Below are 22,256 nucleotides of genomic sequence, written 5' to 3' on the forward strand. Positions count from 1 at the left end.
TCATCCCAGAATGAGCAATGGATAAACAAGAGGTTCAGTCACCAAGTCAGTTCTATGCTGCCTTGCTGCAGTCTGATGTTAGGCAGAAAACGATGCAGAAGAAAAGATTACTAGACACAAAGGCCACAGTCAAAAGACTCTTGCAACTGAATCATCATCAGAGAGCTCCTGTACAGGAAGGCTGCAGGCAGCAGCCACTGTGTCACACAGCAAACACATTTGGCCATGATACACAGTTTTTTATGTCATAGCATCTGTAGCAGAGAATAAGCAATATGGTATGGTGGGAAACACCAGCTTTCAGGCCATGTGCTAACAGCAAGCCCAGTCATGTTATGGAGGAAGGGAAATCCTCTCACTCCTGCACAGAAGCTGTTGAAACCAGAAACTGGCCAAAAGACTTTTGAATCATTGAAATGAATTTAAAATTTATTGAATTTAATACATATTCCTTCACCACACCAGAAGGCAGTATCTCCACTCCCAGTGTTCAGCAATGACTTCAGAGTTTTCACTAGTTGACAGTAACAGTCTCATGCAGGGAAAAAGCTTTACATTTAAATTTAACCCTTGGTAAGTTTTCTAGAGAGTTTCAATAGGACAAAAACTACAAATCCTTTTGCTTTTTAAAGCATCTAACACAATTCAGACCCTGTCACAAAATAAATAGTAATAAAAAGCCCTAAATCATCTTAGTGAATTTTGACAGCCTCCCAAGTTTATTTGTAACATTTACTAATGGTTGATATGTTGAATGTAATTGGCTATAATCACTGTAGAATGTTCCAAATGCATTCCACACAGATTAGTTTCCCATACATAGTTTGACAATGGTATTTCTTTTACAGATGGAACACGATCTTATAGCTACTGACATATCTGTACCATATAGATAAGCTTAGTTACTCTCACCTTTTTATAGGCAATCCAGTCAAACACCCTGTCAATGTCTGAGGCTTGCTGCACTTCCTGGGATACTGGATGTGAACTGGCCAGCCCATCCAGCAGCATCACTTCATGTAGGACATCTGTCAGAAATCTCTGCTTTTCCTGAAATACAGCATATGCAGTAGTATAACAGACAAATACATTTTAACAGAAATACAGAAATGATGCACAGTTACCAGATGCAATTGGCTATTATTACAGCTGACTAAAATCAGACCTTCTGCTTTGAATGTAAACCACCTTGGTGACCTCCTACAATCTTAACAGGTATTTGGAATAGACTCAGACTTCAGATCCTTTGCTGCAATGAAACTTAACTGTAATTAAAGAGCATTAAATGAATCAAAATGCATCCCTATGTGCAGACTGGAATTCTGATTATGACTATTCATACACACTTACAAGGGGTGGGGAGAAAGGCAAACTGGCAAAATCTTCAATCACAAAAATAGATGTCCTCGAGCTAATAACATATGCAGGTACACAACTTTTTGACAAAGATGGGTAAATACAATTAGTACTTTTTATTTAGTGAAGTTTAAGTTACTTGGCTCTTAGTGACAAGTTCACTTAGCAGATTAGTGTGGGACAGGACGATGAAGATAGCTCACATCAGTGTCGCAGCAGATGCTTGCACTGTCTTTCATAACTCCAGCATAGAAATCCTTCATTCTCAAGAGCTTGAGCCACCTACAGACTTTGCAACTTCCATCTGAAGAAAACAATTACCATCTCTCTTCAAAAGTGGGAAAAGAGCTGCATGTAGTTAAATGACGTGGTCAAAGTCACAGCTATATCAGAGGCAGATACAAACCCAAACAACATCCAACATAAGCATTTTTTTGAATACCTTCTATAAATATGGATAGCAGAGGTATTTCAAAACGGCTGCCTATTTACTCTGGCAGCAACACTAATGAAATGTTCATGTATACTCAGTGCATTGTGCTGCAGTCATTTGTACAGTACAACTAGATGGAGCTTTTTCAGCTGAGAAATGACATGCCCTTAATATTGCATTCATGTAGATGTGTTATCCAAAACACTGTCAGGAAAGAAGAGGTTTATTTACTTCCTTTTTCAAGTCACAAATAAATGCAAAGAGTGAATTAAAAAATTACATAAGGATTAAATAAGCTTTTTCATCTGAAATGACATATCTCAAACTTTATCTAACTTATAACAATTGCTGAATCAATGTCAACTTACTGCTGTGATATAAAGAAGCTCTGGGAAATGCTGCATTTTTTTCAAAAGCCACCTTGATGTCATTAGGTAAAATACACACACAATTACATAATAAATTCTATGTTTAATTTCTTGGGTGGCAAGGTTTTGGTATGAATGTGTTACTTTAAATTATTTTTATAAGACAGCTGAAAAGCTCTTCCAATGCTGATCTACCTAGAAATAGACCTTTATGTTAAAATTCATTAGAGCACAAGAAATGTATCTTGAGCTGACTGCATATCCCTGCAATTAAAAACACAGGGTGCAGGAAAGCCAATTACCTACACACTCTTAGTGTTCTCATCTGGCTGCATGAGGTAAGGTTTGTAAAACAAAAAGTAATGTCTTTTTCATATAACTGTTAATTTTCTCAGGCATAAGCAGTTAGTAACTGTCCTTTTTTATTGGGAAAAAAGTGTAGAGAAACAATTAGAATGACAGTCCTACTCAGGGGGAAACTGCTGAGGTGTAAAAATTGTAGATATTTTGGTGACACTTCACTTATGTTCATCAGCCAGTAACAAAGCCCCAGTTTAATCAAATGTATGATATGTAACACGTACAGGCGTGAACACACAGACCTGTCTCCAAATTCAGGTTTGGATCCCAAAAGACAAACAGTTGTGTGAGTGGATTGTTACCGTTTGAAATTAACTCATTAAAAGGACCTTAGATAATCACAAATTAGTACCTTAAATACAGAACCAGAATCAAGAAAATCACATGGCAAACAAAGTGAAGATGCAAGAAGAAAACTAAGAAACATATGAAAAGAATAGGCTACATTTTGGTTTTCTGTTTGTTTCTTTGGTTATGTCCTGAAGGACTGAAAAGGAGAACTTCAGATTCATGATCATTCATTCAAGTTACCATAGCTGAAAAAAATTCCTTGAAATTTACAGCGGACTGTCACACTGGGATACAAATGGAATAGCTGGTATGCCTCCAAAAATGCAAACTTAAAGTTTAGTCAGAATTAAGAAGGCTTTTGACCTAAAAAGCTAAATTTCTTGAACTAAAAGGATTTCCGTAACATTCCCAGTCCTTCCCTTTAGTATAAAGCCCCTGAGAGCAGACTGGAGAAGGAGACTCAAAGATAACTCATAGGAGGCACAGACAGACTACTGATTGACAAGGGCCTACACCTTGAAGAGGCAACAACAAGCAGATGTGCAAAAAGGAACTAAAACTGCCTTAATTATGTTGATGAAACACTACCTCAGCTCTTGAAGTCCTAAAATCCCATTAAGGGGAAAAGGTCAATATGTGTGACCAAACTCCTTATACGGATGGAAGAAGGGCTTTCTATTCCCTAGTTATTTTACCCTGTGCATACAGTGGAATTGATCTGTTTTAACTGACACCTACAGGAGTAAAGAAACACTCATGACAGAAATTGTAAAGGAAATCAATCTTGGAATGTGTTTAATGAGACCAGCAAGCCAGTAACATGATAGGTGTCAGGTTTGCAGCTACACATTGAAATAATGACAAAATGCTCTTAAAGATGGCCCTTCCCTGAGGGAATTCAACTGCAAGAAAAAAGGCAAAGACTGTGATCCACCTGCAAGGAAAAGAGGGCTTCAGGTGAGTCTTGCAGCCTTGCTTGGAAAGTGTCAGCAGGCACATGCAAGTGCAATGCTAACACAGGGACAGGGCTCTGAGCAGGAAGGGTATCGCAGCAGTACAAGGTGAGTCTGAAATAAGGACACAGCTGCTTCCACATAAATTTGTGCCTCACTTAAGGACAAAGAGGAAGCTCCTCTACTCCCTGTCTTCCTACTGCACACTTGGAATCCCAACTCTCCATCTCTTCTCCTCAGAGCTTTCCTTGAACTGCGTGTAGTCAAAGCCTCAGACACCAGACCTGTGTTGAAAATAAAACCTATGACAATCATGAAAATAAAACATATGACAATCATATCTCGCGGCTCTCATTCTTTAGAATGCTTCCAGGTGCAGGGAATGAAGTGCTATTATCAGATGAACACGTCTTTAAAATATCTACATTTTCTGATTATTCCCAAATATCTGTGGTCACTAGATTCTAGTAGTTGCCTCTTCATAGGAATGATTTCTTTCAATTTTCACCAGTAAGACCTTCTCTGCTTTGCACAAGATTTTCCTGAAAGACTTGTCCTTTTTCTGTGCTGACTCTTCCCTAACCAACGTTCAAATTCACCTCATTCTTGGGATAAAGAGAGATAGTGGACAAGCTTCATGTAAAATCTCTTGTACCTTCAAGAAGCATTTACCTTCAAGAAAAATGTATTGTGTATAACAGGATAACAATGATATAATGGAGAGAGGTTGCTGCTGGTGATTTTACAATATCATAATGAGATATGCAGTAAGAGTAAAAGCATGACAATAATGCAATACTTAAAGACAGTCACATAAAAATAATTTCTAAAAATTAATATTAAATACCAAGGAAAGGAACTAAAATGAAAGAAAAAAAAGGAATTAAAGAAACACCATAATGAAAGCCCAAACTGATAATTAGTATGCAAAAGAGATCAAAGGCCTCAATATTAAAGGCATTGCCTTTGTTCTGGGACAGCCATTTGAACACTTTATGGACTGCGAAATCTACATGAATAAAGCTTAACATTGGTGTGCAAATCTGCAAATTACTTTCCTGGCAAATTTTCTGAAAATATCATCTCCACAAGAGATTTAGTAGGATTTAGTAGCCATCAAGAATACAAAGAAGATAAGTGATCCTTCATGCCTAAGAGACAAGCATTTGCATGACACAGTATTTGGGTTTACAGGGAAAGTGCACCCTAGGGAAAAACAGGGATAAATTTTTAAAGCAACCAAAGAACACCAGCATATTCACTACTAGCAGCTGATTTCTAAGAAAATATATTACAGCATGAAGCTTAAAAAAACAGAGGAATATAATCTATGAGGAAATCTAAGGTTTGGTAAAGTACATTAAGGACAGATAAGATCCACTGAGAGCCAAAATCAAGTTCTTTCTGTCTACATGCTTACAAATCCTAAATTGTCATAGCACAGGAAGTCTCCTGAGTACTTGCAAATGACAGCAATGTTTCTTTCGTGCTTTCCAACAGCAATCTTTTGTAAATACCTTGAGCAATTTAAAAACGGCTTTTTTTTTTTTTTTTAGTTTGCATCTCTGATGTGTGCTTCAATTATGTGTATAATTTGCTGAAGGAGGCCTGCAACACGTTCTACATTGATCAGCTGTGAACATGTTCCATAACTACCTTCATAACCCTCTTTTCTGGATTTTTTGTCAAAGATCTTGCAAAATGTATTGAGAAATTTTCACACTGACTGACAACAAGGCTGATTTCATACCCCAAGATCATCATGTTTTGCCTCCATATATGTAGTTGCCTTCACTGAAATACAGTCATTAAGCAAACAGATGAACAGAGAGTTTTCCTCATGCATTTGTCTTCAGAGCATTTTAAAATATTAGGCAACAAAATATGAAGCTTATCCTCTAATTCAAACATCATAGAGGAAATCTGTAAAGGAAAATCACCTCAACTCAAGAAACAGTAAATAATACTTAAATGAAAAGTGGCTTTATGATGTGGTTGGCATACTGAGTCTACTTCCAGCAACTACTGTCAGAGGCTACCATTCATGAAAATACTTTTTAGGTATTGCACACCTAGACTGTGCTTCAACCCGAAAGTGATGAGATTCAGCAAGTCCTGAAGGAAGCAAAGATGTTTCACAGATCCACCAAAAATTACTTACCAGTTTGTGCTCCAAGTAACTGCACACTGCCACAACTTTAAAATAAAGTGGTAGCACATTCAGGATTGCTGAAAATTTGAGAAGCAGTCTTTCAGTTAAGAATGCCCTCAAAAATACAACTAAACTTTTCTACTGAATTTCCCTTATCAACCATACTTCCTGATGAAATACATATTCATGTTTCAGCATGGAAGCCCTGTAATGAGTCCTTGCTTCGAGGCAAAAGTTGCTGTAAAGTTTCTATCTCATCCTTACTGAAGATGAAGTGTCTACTGATTCAAAATTATGTGAAATTCAGACAGCTGAGTGAAGTTTTTTTTCTGAAACTAAAGCTTCATCTCATCTAAACCCTGAACTCAGAAGGTTTGAACTCACGTTACTCCAAAGCTCCCATCATAATGTCATTTAAACTGCTGTCTCAAGATGAGCAGAAAATGACATGAAGCTAGAAGAGAAACTGACGTTCTCCAAATCCATACTTAATCTTTTGACTAAATGTTTCATCTAAATGTTGATATTCACTTACATCTGATCTCTAACTGTTAAGAGTTAACTACTTAAAGTAAAGAATTCCCTATATTAATCTACTTTGCCAGAGCATTAAAAAAATGCAAACTTGTCTTTAGGAAGAAAACATGGAAATGGAAATTCTTTTCTTAGTTATAAGCAAAATTTATTATAAGGATTTCTTACCTGATATACTTAAAAAGGGCTAGTAATTAGGAATAAGAAGATCTTGCACCTTACCTTTACAATCTCTTTTTTCCTGCCAAAGTCAATTATACATGAGATTCTAGTTAATTTTACACTGAAAGCTTCCCCCATAGTCAAGTAAAAACAAAAAAATCATACAAGGATTGACTTCACCGAGCAGTTACTGGAGGAAAAACACTCCATGTGGTATTAATTAAAGGCTTACTTTACACCAGCATGGGGAGCCTTTAACCAAAAAAAGAAAAGATGAAAGTAGTTTCAAAAAATGAGAGGCTGAATCTCTCTCCCTTAATGCTGAGCCAGCATGATATTTATGTTGGGTTAGGAGGATCAAGCAGACTATAGCTCAGGTCTGAAATGCCAAAATAATAATGAAATAAATCAAAAAGGTCCATATCTTAAGTCTGCTTCAAAACGTGTAATGATTTTTTGGGTTTTCTATGAGTCAAACAATGCCTTAGAAATTTTTACTGATGGAGGCAAACCCGTTAGGAGGCACGTAAGACAAAGCACATTAAAGATATGCATGTGTCTAGTGGCTGAATTCACTCATTATTCCAACCAAGTCAATGAGAAAGATGGGCAACTAAGATCATTTATCTATTTCCTACTTATTACGATACAGACACGTTGATATGCAGCCTATTACTTTCAACTGTCTGTAGTAATAGCAGGATTGTCCAGACTGTGGAACCTAATACTATAAAGGAAGCACGGCTCACTTAAGGAAGGAGGAAAGATACCCTTCTATACAGGTACAAAGTTTTCAATTTAATAAGAAAAATTAATTTAAAAATTCATTTTTAAGAAAAATTCTGGCAGACATGACCATCCTTAATTATAAAAGTAGTAAGCAAATAATAAAGTAGGAAATCCTCTACCAAGGCATTAATGGATCAAGAAGACATAGGATTCAAAGCTATTGCTGGTGTGCTACACCTTGACTCAGCCAGTGAAGTTGTCAGCAAAGCTAACTTTTTATAATAAAGAAAAGGGAGAAGGCAGCTGGGCTCTGTGAAATGCTTTCTCAGCACCAAGCCAGGTACTGACTGCTAAAGTATTTGATGCTCATTTGATGGATGTAAGGGCAAATTACATGCCAGTAATTCCTGCTGTCATAGTCGTCAAAATCTACCCCGTACCAGAGACATTCAAGGACAAACATGATGGTTCCTTCTACCAGAAAATATGGAGGGAAACGATCAGCCAATAAATTCCTGGATCTGCAAGCCTCAGCTGAATTCCTTCCTTTACAAAGCCACATGCAAAGGAATTCAGGGTATGAGAGAAACAAGCCAAGAGGAAGATGGAATATACGGCTGCAAACAGGCCTCTGAAAGCAGGAAGGTGAGCATGGTAGAGGGGAAAAGAGAGAGCGCTGAAGTGGAAATTACCAGCATGGAGTTTTCCACTGTAATTTCCTCTGATTCTAAAACCAGCACAGGCCCCTTCCACAGAGATGAGATTACCTTGTATTGGACATAAGACCTTACAGCTCAAGAACATACATCCAGCTGCTGTTGCTTTTTGATGGCATGGAGAGACAATCATATGGAAAGCCTCTAATACAGAAATCTCATCTTTTTCTAAGCCAGGGAATTCACATGCAGATGACTATTCTGAGCACACATGATCAAGCAAAATTCTCTGATCTCAGAAGAACACTTTGCAAAGACAGCTTTCTTTTTAAAATCATTCTGACAATACAAAAACAACTGTTTAAACTTCCCAGACCCTTAAGAATGAGATCTAGCAGTAAGAATTTGAGGCATTTCAGAATAAGAATTTCAAAAATCTCTTGATTTGGGGAACAGGCAAGGCAAGAGGGTGAAATGGGAAGAATGGTGAATTCCCTTCCATGGCAAATGTCTAATCTCTGTACAGCAGAGAGAGCTTTCCTGCAAATTAAACACAAGCTTCTCCTTCACAAAGTAAAAATCTAACGTGGAAGGACTTCTTTTTTTTAGCTAAAAGAAGGGAATGAGAAATTCTAGCTTTAATCTGAAGCAACTTAGCTTTGAAAAAGGATATTCAGACAGTGGATAACCATTAAGAATCTCAGCACATAAAGAGGATCTTCCTGTTTTAAAACTGGCAAAATTCCATTCCTTTCCTTGGGAAAGTTCTGATGTATTTTGCAATTAATTGCAATGAATAACGAACACCTCCATCAGAATGCCTCTTCATTCTCTTATTCACCCGAAATTTTAATCACAGAATAATCTGAGTTGGAAGGGATCCACAAGGATCATTGAGTCCAACTCCTGGCTCTGGACAGGACCATCACTAAGAGTCACACTGTGTGTCCAAGAGCACTGTCCAAACACTTCTTCAACTCAGGCTTTGTGCTGTGAGCACTTCCCTCGGAGCCTGTTCCAGTGCCCAACCACCCTCTGTATGAAGGACCTTTTCCTAATAGCTAACCTCAACCTCCCCTAACACAACTTCAGGCCAGTCCCTCAGGTCACTGGGCATCACAGATCAGTGCCTGCCCCTCTTCTTCCCCTCATGAGGAAGTTGCAGATTGCCATGGAATCCTCCATCATTCTGCTCTCCTCCAGGCTGAACAGAGCACGTGACCTCAGCTAGAGGATCCAGGACATAAGGATAGCAAGGGTTTAATACGGACTGGATTTCCTTTCTCGTTAAGATTATGCAAGCATGATGAAGTATGGCAGTAAACACCTTCTAGACAACACAAGAAATTCCAGACATGTTGGAATGCTCAATAAAGTGTTGCAGCTCCATGGTAGTTGGCACAGTTACCCATTCATCTTTCCTACCATAAAAGAGTCTATGAGACAATTAAAGAAAAACTGATAAAATTAAAAATGGCAGGGGGAAGAAATATTTAAGAAAGCTAAAGAACCTAGAGAAGAAGGAAAAGCCAAGAAACGTGTTTCAGTTTTGTGCAGAACTTGGTGCTTTTGTTTTAAGTAATATTGGTGTGAACAGCTCTTCTCAAGAGTCTCAGGTTCAGCCATACCAAGGCTATGAATGCCAGATAAGATGGACACTGAAAAATGCTCAGCTCTGCTAAAAGAGAAGCATCTTCAGACTAGTAGTATCAAAACTTTAGTGGTTTATAAGCCTTAATGGTGAAAGCTTATGTGCCTGTATCCTATAAATATCAAAAACTTAGAAAGGAAGCTGTGGATAGATCCCATTTTTTTCAGACGTATCCATTGCCCAAGTCGCATTTCCAGATAAAAGTCCTTTTTCTGGAATGGACTACCAGTCTTCTGCTTCTACATTTATCCAAAAAAGAATGTGACAGAAAGTCTTTAGTACGCTAAAAATAAGCTGATTTTAACATTTTAATCCATGGGTGTCTTGAGCAAACCTTCAAGGTTTCATTTCAGAACTATGAGGGAAAGAAGTTAGCTATCTAACCTTCCCAATTCTTTAGCAATCAAGAGGATTTTAGTTTATCACTATTTTCCTGACACAAAGAGATGTGGTAACATACATAATTCTTTTTTTTTTTAATTTATAATTCACAGGTATTAATTACTACTGACAAAACACCAAACAGAATGCAGGAATATTGCACTGTTTGGCCATCATGACAGAAAATAAGGTTTGTAGTTCTTGTTTTTGCAACTTGTACTTCATCCTTCTCTTCTGAAAAACAGTAAGTTGCTTGGAACAGTTTCTCTTTTTCTACATGATCACTTTAAGTTTTTCAAGTTTACAAATATCAGTCAATATGTTTAAACAGCAAATGCACTTTTTAACAATAACAAAATTTTCAGCAAGCCAAATTTCAGTAACTGTAACTTTTGCTTCCTCTTCCTACAATCTATGTAATCAACATGCCGAAACAAGACAGTATTGATTCCTACTCTAGTAGTCTGCAAAAGAATGAAGTATGTTTAAGCCATTATGAGTTTCATCTCATTTTGTCATCATTTAAATATGTCAATATGATCATTTTTATATCAAAGGCCACAGATATCCAAAGTCTTATGAACAATATATGTCTCTTTTTTTTAATTTAAGAAAAACTTGACAGATTAATACTTTGTCAGGCACATCAATATTACTGTAGTTAATTCTAACCTATGCAGCACATTTCTGATTTCCCAGTTTAACTGCCATCCCCTGCTCAATCCACTCTTCTTGCTTGTATTCTGCTAAAATTCCAAGATTTCACATGGTGGGCATGCTATTTGCATAACAGTGAACATTATATTCATTCCACAGAAATTTGAAGCAAATATACCATATTCCAAATGACTTCTTAAGCATAGTTATTCTGAATTTGTTAGACTGATTATGTGAAGAACAAATGACTGATGATTTGAAGATAAAATTCAGTGTATAAATGTTGTCATCTATGACACTTCACTATGCTAAAATCACAAAGGCCTGCCAGATTTCATTGCATTCATAATTAGAATCATTACATTGTAATTCAGGTTGTATTCTTTATAAAGATGAATAGAATGAGTTGTAATATAGTCAAACCCAGGGAAACCCAACAAGCCTACCTATGCAAGACAGTTGTTAGTTCAAATAAAGGTTTGTTTTCCTTTTCATAATGCAATTATAAACCAAAATTGACACCTGAAATAAAAAATTAAAATACTACAAAGAATTCAAATTTCACAAGAAGCATAACTAACTCAAGAGTAACCTGTATACAATTATTTTTTAAAAATTATCTTTAACTCATAATTATAGCATCTTCATTTTACAGTGCCAAAAGTTAATGGGATAAGTATACTCAAGAAAGCTCATAGAAATGGAAAAAAAAATTCAGACGTTAGTTTTTAAGAGCTTAAGCAAAACATCCAAGCCCCAACAAATCTCTGTCACACAATCATGATCTATAATAAATATTTTGCCACATAATCAAACATATATAAGCACAAACCGTTAGCAAACATAAGCATGCCTCCAAAGGACAATAAAATCTCTATAGGAACTTTCAACATGGTCTCATACATGATTTTCTTGTACTGAGGTCTCATCTCTCTTATTTTTCTTATAAATATAATATAGCTAGACTACAGCAATTCATATAAATTGGGATCTGTCTAGGTACAATATATATATATATAACAGAAGGACTCCAAAATAATGTCCCAGCATGGAATTCCCAGTTTTCTCAGAGAGCTCCAGTATTTGAACACTGGTTGAAAAAGCATGTTCCACTGTGTATGGCTAGAAACCATACCAAAACATAAATTCTCAAATTATGTAGCCCATGTTAATTTAGCATTTACTCTATATATCCAAACAATAACAGGAAGATAAAAAGAATATATTTAGGGAGAGGAGAACTGTAAGAAAAAGATATGCTTAGTTTTATAGAATGTTTGAGCCAAACATTTCTTTCCAATTTATCTTGTGCATAAAATTCAACATTCTCAATGTTTTAAAAAATAGTCCATGTTAAATCTTAAGTGCTTTAATCAAACATATTTCTAAGCAGAGAGACAGTAGCTATTTTAATGCTGGGTTACGATAGACATGACATTATTTCTTTTGCAATAAATTGCAGATTACACTTTTGCACTGCTGTCAAATTATTTCACACCTAGTGATTTTGCTTCATTCGATGTCTGATACTTGCATGCATCATTTGGTATTTTTCAGCAGTCTCTGTCTATAACAGAAGCAAGATTCTAGCAGCAGAGCAACTTTTCTGTGGAGTCTCCACATTAACCAAATAGAACTGACTTACCATGTTCCACCCTGGGTAAAGGTAGTCTGTCCCAATAAACTCAAAATAGTGAGCAAAACCTTCTTTCAACCACACATCCTCCCACCAAACTGGAGTCACAAGGTCACCAAACCACTGGAAAAACAAAAAGTTCATATCAACAACTTTAACAACCTTTAGGAAACTATGTTTGTGTACATTTCACCTAGACAAACACATTCTCCACTTGTATTAATAACAACAGTAGTATTTACCATGCACTGAAATTCACTAACTGTATTTTTCCTAATTTTTGCTAATTAATTCAACATTACAGAATGCACAAGTTAATGAAATAAAACATTAGAAAATAAGAAGCAGAGCAAAACAAGCATTGAGGACAGCATTCACATCGTCAACTTCAGTTCTCTGAAGGTGATGCTCACCTAGGTTTAACAGACTAACAAACATACTGGACAGAAAAAGGCTTCTAATTCAAGTAATCTGATCCATTACATGGAAATTTCATGATGCATAGTGTGAATAACGAAAAACATATCTATGAGAATGGGAACACATTCTCCACCCCAGATCTAAATTTTAGCATTTCTTTCTCCCCACTCTCTGCCCACTAAGATCTACAATACTACTAATGCTCCTCTCCTTGGCAGGTTTCTTAAAGAAAGCAGCTTTACACAACAATGCCAGCTCTCTACGGGTAGGACTCAGAAGGTTAAAAGCAGGAAATTGGTGCCATTTAGAGAAGATATTAGGGTATGTGAGACCCCCACAAAGGCCCAGGAAATTTCATCCATGGACAGATGCAGCAACCAAAAGCAGAGGTATCTGAAACGGCACAAGCCCACCTGTGTATAGTCAAAGGAACCCTACTTGAGCTGCCTGCCTTTCCCATTTCCTCCAGATGATTCTTCAACATCCCCACTGACTTCAATCTAATTTATTAAGGACAGAAATCTCAAGGACAACTAAACTCCATAAACTCCACAAGTAAATAAAGATCATCATCTGAAAAGAGGAGAAGGGTCTGAGCTGAGGGCAAGGCAAGAACACAACCATTACATACTCCGCTCACAGAGTATACCTCAACAGACACAAATCTCGTAGTAAGGACATGCAGGTGTCAGAGGGATTTTACACAGAGCTGGGATGATCATTGGAAGACAGATGAGGACTGGAATTCATAGGAAACCAGATGTCATATATTCATCTGCTGATGGATGACCCCGTTTAAATGATTATTTAAATGATTTAAATGCTTGTAATGTGTAACCTGAATAATGTTATACCAGTGGTAAGAACAGAAACATCGACAGTATTATGAAAACCTATTTCATACTCTCTGTAGCATCTTTTCTGCCAAAAAAATACCAAAACTTTGCTTAAGTAACATTATCTTCCAGTTTTCTCTTCATATTTATAAAAAATAGTTATAATCAACAGAGATAATTTGGAGCTTTCATGTGTAAGCAAGCTCTAAAAATACAGAGAGGGAGCAGCAAGTATTCTAGACGGAAAGACACAGGTCAGAGCAGAGGAACTGATGCTGAACTGTAATGAGTGAGGAATGAGTGAAAGCAGAGATGGCCCATAAGCAGTTTGATTTCATGACAGCTGGCTTGTTTGAAGGCTTTGTCTAGGACCTGAATGAAAGATGTCACTTCTGTGCATGTCTTTGTGGAGTGAGAATGACACCACAGAAGGATCAATGCTTCAATGGGGATACGTAGTGATGTGAACACCAGAGCTTCAAAGAACAGACTAGCAAGCAACGACCAGACTAGCTGGAAGATTACCAGACAGCCACATAAGGTTCAGCAAACAGAATTCAAATTAAAACAATGAAGAAAAACATGGCGATGAATGTCACTGAAGAGCACCTTAAGAATTTAGAGAGAAAAGATGAGGTTGCTAGAAGTCATATTCATATACTATGTGAAGCTAAACTTAATGCACATTCAGTATGCATAATATACTATATATACATAAATTAATAATATAAATTAACTCTCTACAATAAATTAACTCTCTACAAGGCCACTAAACAGAGATCCTGATCTTAAGAACATTTAACTGAAAAGACAAAGAAATGCTAGAAATATATTCATATAGCTTATGCATTTTCAGAATTTAAATCAATAAAATGAATATAACTTTCATACCAAGAAGTATGGAAGTTAAATTCATACTAGAGTAGGTTGCTTAAATGATTTCTAATGAGTAAACATAACAGCATAGAGTTTATGTCCTGAATTACAGGAGTACTACTGAACAAATACGAAACCAGCGGTACAACATTTTGAACTATGACTAGCCAGAGAGATTTTTAAAAAATAAAGGTTGTAATGTTCGTAATACCTCATCTTATAATTTGAATTAATAACACTAATTTATGGTGCTACAAAAGAGAATTTGTTCTACTCCTTTGTAAGTTTTCTGGGTTCATTTGTTAACGATACAATTAAAATTATTCGTTTAATTATCCACCTAAAGGAAGAAATGTTTTAAAGGCTTTAAACCAGTATGGGATATCAATATGACAATGTAGGGAATTTGCTTAACTACTTTTGAACAGTATCAGAGAGACTTATAGTTGTCAGAGACAGAGCAGTACCCAGAGGCTGTAAGCAAGAAAGCCAAATTTTCCAGCAGAAAGGTGCTATTATCTTCCTAGGTGTTACAAGTCTCAAAGGAAAACTGTAATTAAAGCATTTAATTTCTTTAAGTAATTATTTATTTATTTATTATTTTTGTATTTGTATTTGACTATAGGCTCTATCTGCCTGGAGTGAAGACCATCACTTCATTTTGAAATGTACTGATCACATAAATTTCTCTTCTCCCTCAGGTATTATGTTCAACCTGATAAGCAGAAAGTACTTACAGATACATTGAAAGGACACTCTTTTCTATATGTTTTCTTTACAGATTATGAACAAAATGTTGATTTAGAAGTTTTTCATTTTCTTTCTGCTTTCATGCTTCTGTAACTCAATCTGTCACACCAAGTTTTGTGCTCTGGTGGGAAATCTATCACAAAAAATCATGATGCATAAATTCAAATGACTCTTTCTTCAAAGGCTATAGGTGGAACTGATCTGTGATATGCAAATTACCACCTTAAAAGAATCACTACCTTAAAATAATTATTTTAATAAATTATGTTAATTATTTCGAGCTATCAAATTAAGTTGGTAGAAATACATGTGTTTTGACCAACTCATGTTGTGGAGCTCAGAGGACAAGATTTTATGCCAAAACACTCATATGATCAATTTTTTTTTTAAATTAAATAAACAAATATTCTGAAAGCACACTCAAACTGAAATATCAAAAAATAGCACCCTACAAAATTACTGAACCAAAACTACTGAAGTAACTTTAATGCATCTCTCCCAAAACATGTACCTAAAATACCTCAAACATGAAAACTCATCTGTGAAGAAATTGGTCATGAAATCCATTCTTACATACTTTTTACTTGTATTTTAGCAACCACTGAATTTTTCCTTTTGCAGCACTGTCTCTCATTTCTATCTGTCCTGAGCACTGTGTTCAAGCATTGATATAGAGCAAGTTTGGTAAGTACAATTTTTAAAAAGTCAAATCTAAAGGCAACAATCTGGATTTTTAATACTAATCTGATCTCTCTAATCTTGGAAACATTAGCAAAGAAATTGCTGTGTTACTCTAAGTAACAGGGCTCTCATACACATCAGTTTACTACATGCTCAGATATGTTCCATAAATCTTGAAGTCATGGCTTTAAAGTCAGGGAAACTGAACAATGACACAATTCTTAAAAAAAAAAAAAAAAAAACCAAAAAAAACACCACCAATCCACACACATTTTGGAACAGTTTCATTTCCCTTTCCCTAAAATCTAAAAAAAACCCCGATAAATAAAAATATGGATTCCAGTTTTGCTTGCACCAGAGAGAATTTGGTTAATTTTTGTTATTCTATGTGTAAAAATGAGTGAAGGGGAAGAATATTCATGTGTCACACAGGCTAACAGGTGATATGCACAGCCAAAGACAATGAAAAATGCAGTGAATAAATAACAATTAAAAAACAGAGGCAAGAGATCCTGCACCCAACCTGGTCTTGGTTCAGTTCATTTTCAGCTAAGATAGTATTGTTTAGAGCTCCTTGAGGGGCTTCTGAGTACGGTAAGATAAAGACAGAAAAAAGGGCTAAATAAACACAATGTGATGGAGATGCTAGACAGTGGTTTTTATGTTATATTTTTTGAGTGTTTCTCCCTTTAAACTTTACTTGCAGGTGAATAATCCATAATCTGTATGATTCAATTCTGCACCCAAAAAGTAGAAAAAATGCTTCTTTAACTTCAATTTTTTATACCTTGTCTAGCTATCCAGTGAAGTAGCTGAGCAAATACCTAATCTACACGGTACTGAAATAGAAACAGCAGCAACAGGAATAGGGGAAGTTACTTTTAATTAAGTAAACATCACTAGAAGCAACATCAACATGGACATCAAGTAAACCTCCTCATCTGCAATTTTAAGGTCACTTAAATGCACTTTATGATCATATTTCTACCTTAAAATAAATTAAGCTATAGTTTTTGCCCACTTCATGATCCTCTAAAATTCCCAGAATAATGAAAAAAGGCTTCAGTGTCTATAAGACTCAAACAAACAAACTTGGCCAGTTGCTGATATGGTATTTGCCCATTTCTGAAGTGCAAATTGCTTCAAAGCAATGCAAAGAATAACTGAAAGTAATGAAACGACTTCAGAAAAACCAAGACTTAAGCTGAACACTTGGAAAAAGTTACTTACTGTCAGATTTAATCAAAAGGTTTTAAGGGAAGCCATATAACCCTGTAATCAGGAGCACAGAACCCAACACTACGAACACATCACGTGGAAAAATCTAATACTCACAGGAGCTGGGACTTGATGACCTAATGTATGTTTTCCACACATGATTCCTAAGGCACTGTAATTTTTCTAGCTGAACTGTGTACTATTCTATTGCACTGCACAGTGAAGAGCTTAGAGCAAAATCAGATGATAGCATCAAGATCAAACCAGCAGTAACTTTCAATAAAAATTTCATATTTTAGTTGAGGACTTCATATTCATCAACCAACTTAATGTGAAATACAAACATGAACTAAACATTATTTTCAGGTTCATCTCCCAAAACACCATTTCAATGGATTCCTTTTACATGGTACTTTTTATTAGCAGAAAGTGTTAAGAATTTGCATTGCCTTTAAAGAATACTGTGTAAATTCACAGATGTAAGCCATGGTGATTACACAGTAGGATTCCATTCATTTTAACCTGAAGGCTATGATTATGCCTCTTATGAGTGTAAGAAAGCGTTTCCTGCCCCTGTAGCAAATTTCTTCAATAACATTTGCATTCAATTCAATATTACTAACACTTGTAATGTGTTTAGCTTGAGATAAGATGGGAAAAACGTAAAATAAATTGTAATATGGGTTTATTATTTTAAGTTTTCTTATTGACACAATAGTTTCTGTACACATAAAGACTTGCTTATCCACCACTGGTGAACAGAGAGGGTCAATACCAAACTGGGAAAAAAACTGAGAAGAAAAAGAAAATGGATATGTGTATATATGACAGAAAACAAAGACTACTACCAAACTGACTTCAGCCAAAACATTTTTTGATACGAACATGAAACTTAGCATGAATCTGCTATCAACAAGTTTATTCTACATACCAGTAACAAATACACTGACAGACAAACACACACAGAATATACTGCTACAGAAGATAGGGAACCTGTTCATTGCTACAAATTTTCTCTTCTATCCCCATTTTGAGTCTTCACAGTTTCTGTAGTGGAGAGGTATGTCTTACAGTCTACCATGTTACATGGATTCCAGCTACAACAGAAATCACAACCATCCATACATACAATACAAATTCATTTTCAGTTCTGAAAAGGAGCACATGGTTTCTGACATTGAGATCTAACACGTGAACACCTTTAATACCTGATGACATAGCTCATGTACAATGACCATGGTGACATCCAGTAGGTATAAAATAGAAGAAATGCTTGGATCTAGCAGTATCCTTTGCTCCACAAAAACACTCAGTCCCCAGTTTTCCATAGCAGCATATGGATGCTTAGGCACAGCCAACAGATCTAGAAATAGAAAAGATATATGTTAACTCCTTGTGGGAGCTACTATGCTGAAGAGCTATTGTAAGAAGGAGCATAAACCATCACTAAAAGCATTTTAAATAACATACATGGGGAAAAAGAAGAGCTCTCTAGTAATATTTCTTAGGAAACATTAACAAAATATTCATTTTTATCTTATGCCACTACCTGTTCACAAATTATAACAATGTTATTGATGTAATACAGTACTTAGTATTTCTAATGAAGCTTTCTATACAGAATCCAGCTTATTTACAACACCTTGTTGATTTACTTCTGAGTTTGATACTGCTTCAAATGTTTACTATACCATATCAGCACAGTAACACATACTCTTTACAAGTTTTTTTTATCTTTTCATTAAAGCAGCTCCTTTATTAACATCTTACACATCAAACTGTATGTAATGACTGACATTTAGGGTTGCTCTGAAGAAATATTGTTTCATAACATCAAGAAAAATGGCAAATGGTTCAGAATCCCCAGTTCTTACTGAAGAAGGCATCTTCCAGGGTGCACTGTTGCTAGCATGCATCCTCTGGGAGCAAGACTGCTGACAGCTACCTCTCAGCCCTGCCAGCTGGAACAACGGAACCATATGCAACTTAAGGAACTTTACTTCAGTTTTGTATTTATTAAGTGAGAAAATATTAGGAACAAGATGGAACGGTCCTTCATCGAGTAAAAAAAAAGCACCAAGGAATTTCTCCCAGTGGCATAAGGTTGAACAACTCAATACTACAATACATGTCTTAGACAAATTTTACTGCAGAAGAATGAAAAGGCACTAAATTGACTACCAGTCTGGAAAGAAATCTAAAATTACAGTAAATTTCCATAGGTTCAATATAGGTTCATAAACGAACCAACACACAATTCTGCTTCAAGGAAAAAACTTCTGAAAGAGCCCAAAAACAACTTGTTTGTCTATTTGAAACCCAGTACAACCTGTGTACAAATCAGACAGCATTTTGGAATCTACAGTGTGACATCAGCATGGTGCTCCCTCCAGTCAAACTAATTAGCCGGACTTCTCAATTAATTAGCCTGGCTGCCACACTCCTCTCTCATTTGCCTCTAGTACTTCTGCTTCCAAAGACAGTTCATTGGCAGTTATCACAAGTCTGTCTAGGTGGTCCTTCACTGGGGGACTTCCTAACATGAAAAAGAGAAATTCTGACCTAATTATTCTAAACAATACTATAAATTGTATTACAGCACTGACACTTCCCCTAGGTTTGTCTGTTTTGGCTTGCCAATGCACGTGCTGGAATTGGCTTGGAGAACAAACAGACTGTATCAGCCCTGCTCCAAGATTCAAAGGAGCTTGCCACTGAAATACTGGGAAATGAGAATTTGGGTATATTCTGGCTTTCCTAAAAAGGGCCTGCTTCAAGAAGCATAAAAATACCAGCCTCCTAGTGAATTCAAGGCAAGTCTAGCAGCTACTTCCAAATACACACAGAAAACATCCAAATCACAGAGACACGCTTCAAATGCTAAAGAATAAATATTTTATAGAAGAGCAAACACTAGAACACGAGCCTAATTAAAGAAAATAAGGAAAAATCCAAAACATGGTGTTCAAGATTAGGCACGTGAGTAAATTCAGAACTACATGCTTTCCTTTTCCTCTTCAGCTGAAGCTTGAACTGTATGATTTTTTTAGAATAACTGCAATTTTTTATAAATTACATGCAAAATGAAAAGCTCCTGTCTGCTATACAAAGAAGGACTAGGAATGGGGAAAAAAAAAAAAAAAAGACACAAACATTACCAGGTGGAATAACTGAAGTTAATAGCAAGTTTTCATTAACATTAAATAGGCATCTCTCCCCTTCTCAACTCTCTAAAGAAAGCCATAACTTCTCTTACACCAATTAAACTTGCCTCCAAAGGTGTCTTCAAAAGATGAATACTGTTCTTATTTACCCCAATTAAGTTTCCAGCACTTCTCTTCAAACACAGAAGAGAACAAGCACAAAAGGAAAACCAGGTCCCTATTTTCCACTGGTCCTTTCATCTCTTTATTCTCCTTTGGGTTCATTTCTAGTTTTTGGTCTTTCTTTCCAGCCAAAATGGATAGATTTTGTCAGTGTCATCCAGTAATAAACTGGAATAACTCTTGTGGAACTGGGAAACAAGGGTGAGGTCTCACACTAAACACATTTATAGGCTAATTACAGACTGTCTTTCACTATTTGTGTCATTGTTATTGCTTTTCTGGTTGGGACTGATACTTTACAGCACTGACACACCAACAAAACCTTCCAATCTGATGGACAGATAACTGCCTTGCAGGAAGACAGCCACAGAGGGATATTTTAAATCACTTTCATCCAACACAGCCCCATTTCTCTGCAAGCCTGAAAAGTCCTTTCACGCACCGGCTACTGCTGAAAGGGCTTTTCTGAAGAGAGAAAACAAAACATATTAGATAACCCTGTCAGTTTCCAGAATGGTAATCCCTGCAGGTGACATGAGCACACCAATAATGTTGACTGAATATGAGCACACTACCATTTCTTCGTACAGGGACTGATACACTACACTTTAATGCCAAAGAGACTTTCTTAATCTCCACTGACTGACAGAATGGTCTCTGAAAATACTCATCATCACAAAATTTTTTGCTTCTTATTGTCTACATCTAAATTCTGAATATCCAAGTCTCAATGTTAATTTTTCAGTGGCAGGTCTTTGATAGCTTCAAAAATTTCTACTACCTTTAAATAAAATTCCAAACACGTCTAGTTTTGTGGTAAAAGACACAATAATCTGTATCTTTCTCTGGGGAGTAATAAATGCTTGATTTCAGAGGAACAATGTGTGATGTTCAAGTCTCAACATGAGAATTTGTATTTCCCTGTTTATCACACCATTAGAGCCCTGAGCAAGGTATCCTGTGATTCTGGAGGTGACATCTGTTAAGGTTTCAGTGTCATTTTTAAGGAGTAAGGTACAAAGGGAGGAGTGAGAATGCACATTTTGATGGAAGTATCATTCACATGTATTACTGCACGAAAGTGTTCCGCACTAAGTGCAAAATGGGAACTACTGAATATCCAACAGCTTGTGTACATGCTGCATCCAGTCACTCTGCACACTATTTAATTAAATTCTTTGTAAAGCACTTGTGAATGTTTGATTATGTGGATATTGCTGGGGAAATAGAAATGTGTGTTATTGCTTGCAGAGAATAATATCCTCATGCGTCATAAAACTGTTACTTGAGATTTCCTGATACAACAGTGCAGAGTCCCATGTAGTGCTGGAATTATAAAGGGTTTCTACCTCCTGGCCTTCACAGAGACTAAATTCATTACCGACAAGTAAAAATTATACATCTAAAATAAAATCAGAAGACAAAAATGTGTTGGAGCTTCACACTAACATGCTATACTGGTACAATTACTTTAATAGAAGAACAGACAGCATTTGGATTAGATTAATAGATTTAATCGATTTTTAAAAATCTATTTCTGTGTGACTTTCATGAAAAATAAATTAAGTTACAAAAATTGTACATAGCTCAATAGCTTGTTTTATTTCCAAACATTTAATTAAAGCATCATAACTAGGTGAGTTTACATCAAAATATAATCCTCTGACATTATCAGCAAATTATCATCATACGGCAAAACAGAAATTAGCAATTTCACACCTAAGTTGGCCACAAAGAAAATACACATTTGATGGGGTTTTTTTATCTATGAACTTAGTGTCTGTGCAATTTTCACAAATGATACTGTTTTTCAATCTTTGCCACTCAGTG

The 22,256-nt window shown here is 36.0% G+C and overlaps 1 protein-coding gene across 1 annotated transcript in view; it reads right to left on the bottom strand.

The window, feature by feature from the left end:
• TRHDE (thyrotropin releasing hormone degrading enzyme) overlaps positions 1-22,256 on the bottom strand; it is a 197,922-nt gene that overhangs the window by 100,659 nt on the left and 75,007 nt on the right. The window contains exons 4-6 of the mRNA XM_041411306.1: positions 18,309-18,463; positions 12,329-12,442; positions 913-1,050 (exon numbers count right to left, since the gene is read on the bottom strand). Of these exons, the coding sequence (XP_041267240.1) occupies positions 913-1,050; positions 12,329-12,442; positions 18,309-18,463 (407 nt within the window). The remainder of the gene's footprint in view (positions 1-912; positions 1,051-12,328; positions 12,443-18,308; positions 18,464-22,256) is intronic.

Source organism: Onychostruthus taczanowskii, unplaced genomic scaffold (genome assembly GCF_017590055.1).
Source record: "Onychostruthus taczanowskii isolate IOZ18803 unplaced genomic scaffold, ASM1759005v1 scaffold35, whole genome shotgun sequence".
NCBI classification, from domain to species: domain Eukaryota; kingdom Metazoa; phylum Chordata; class Aves; order Passeriformes; family Passeridae; genus Onychostruthus; species Onychostruthus taczanowskii.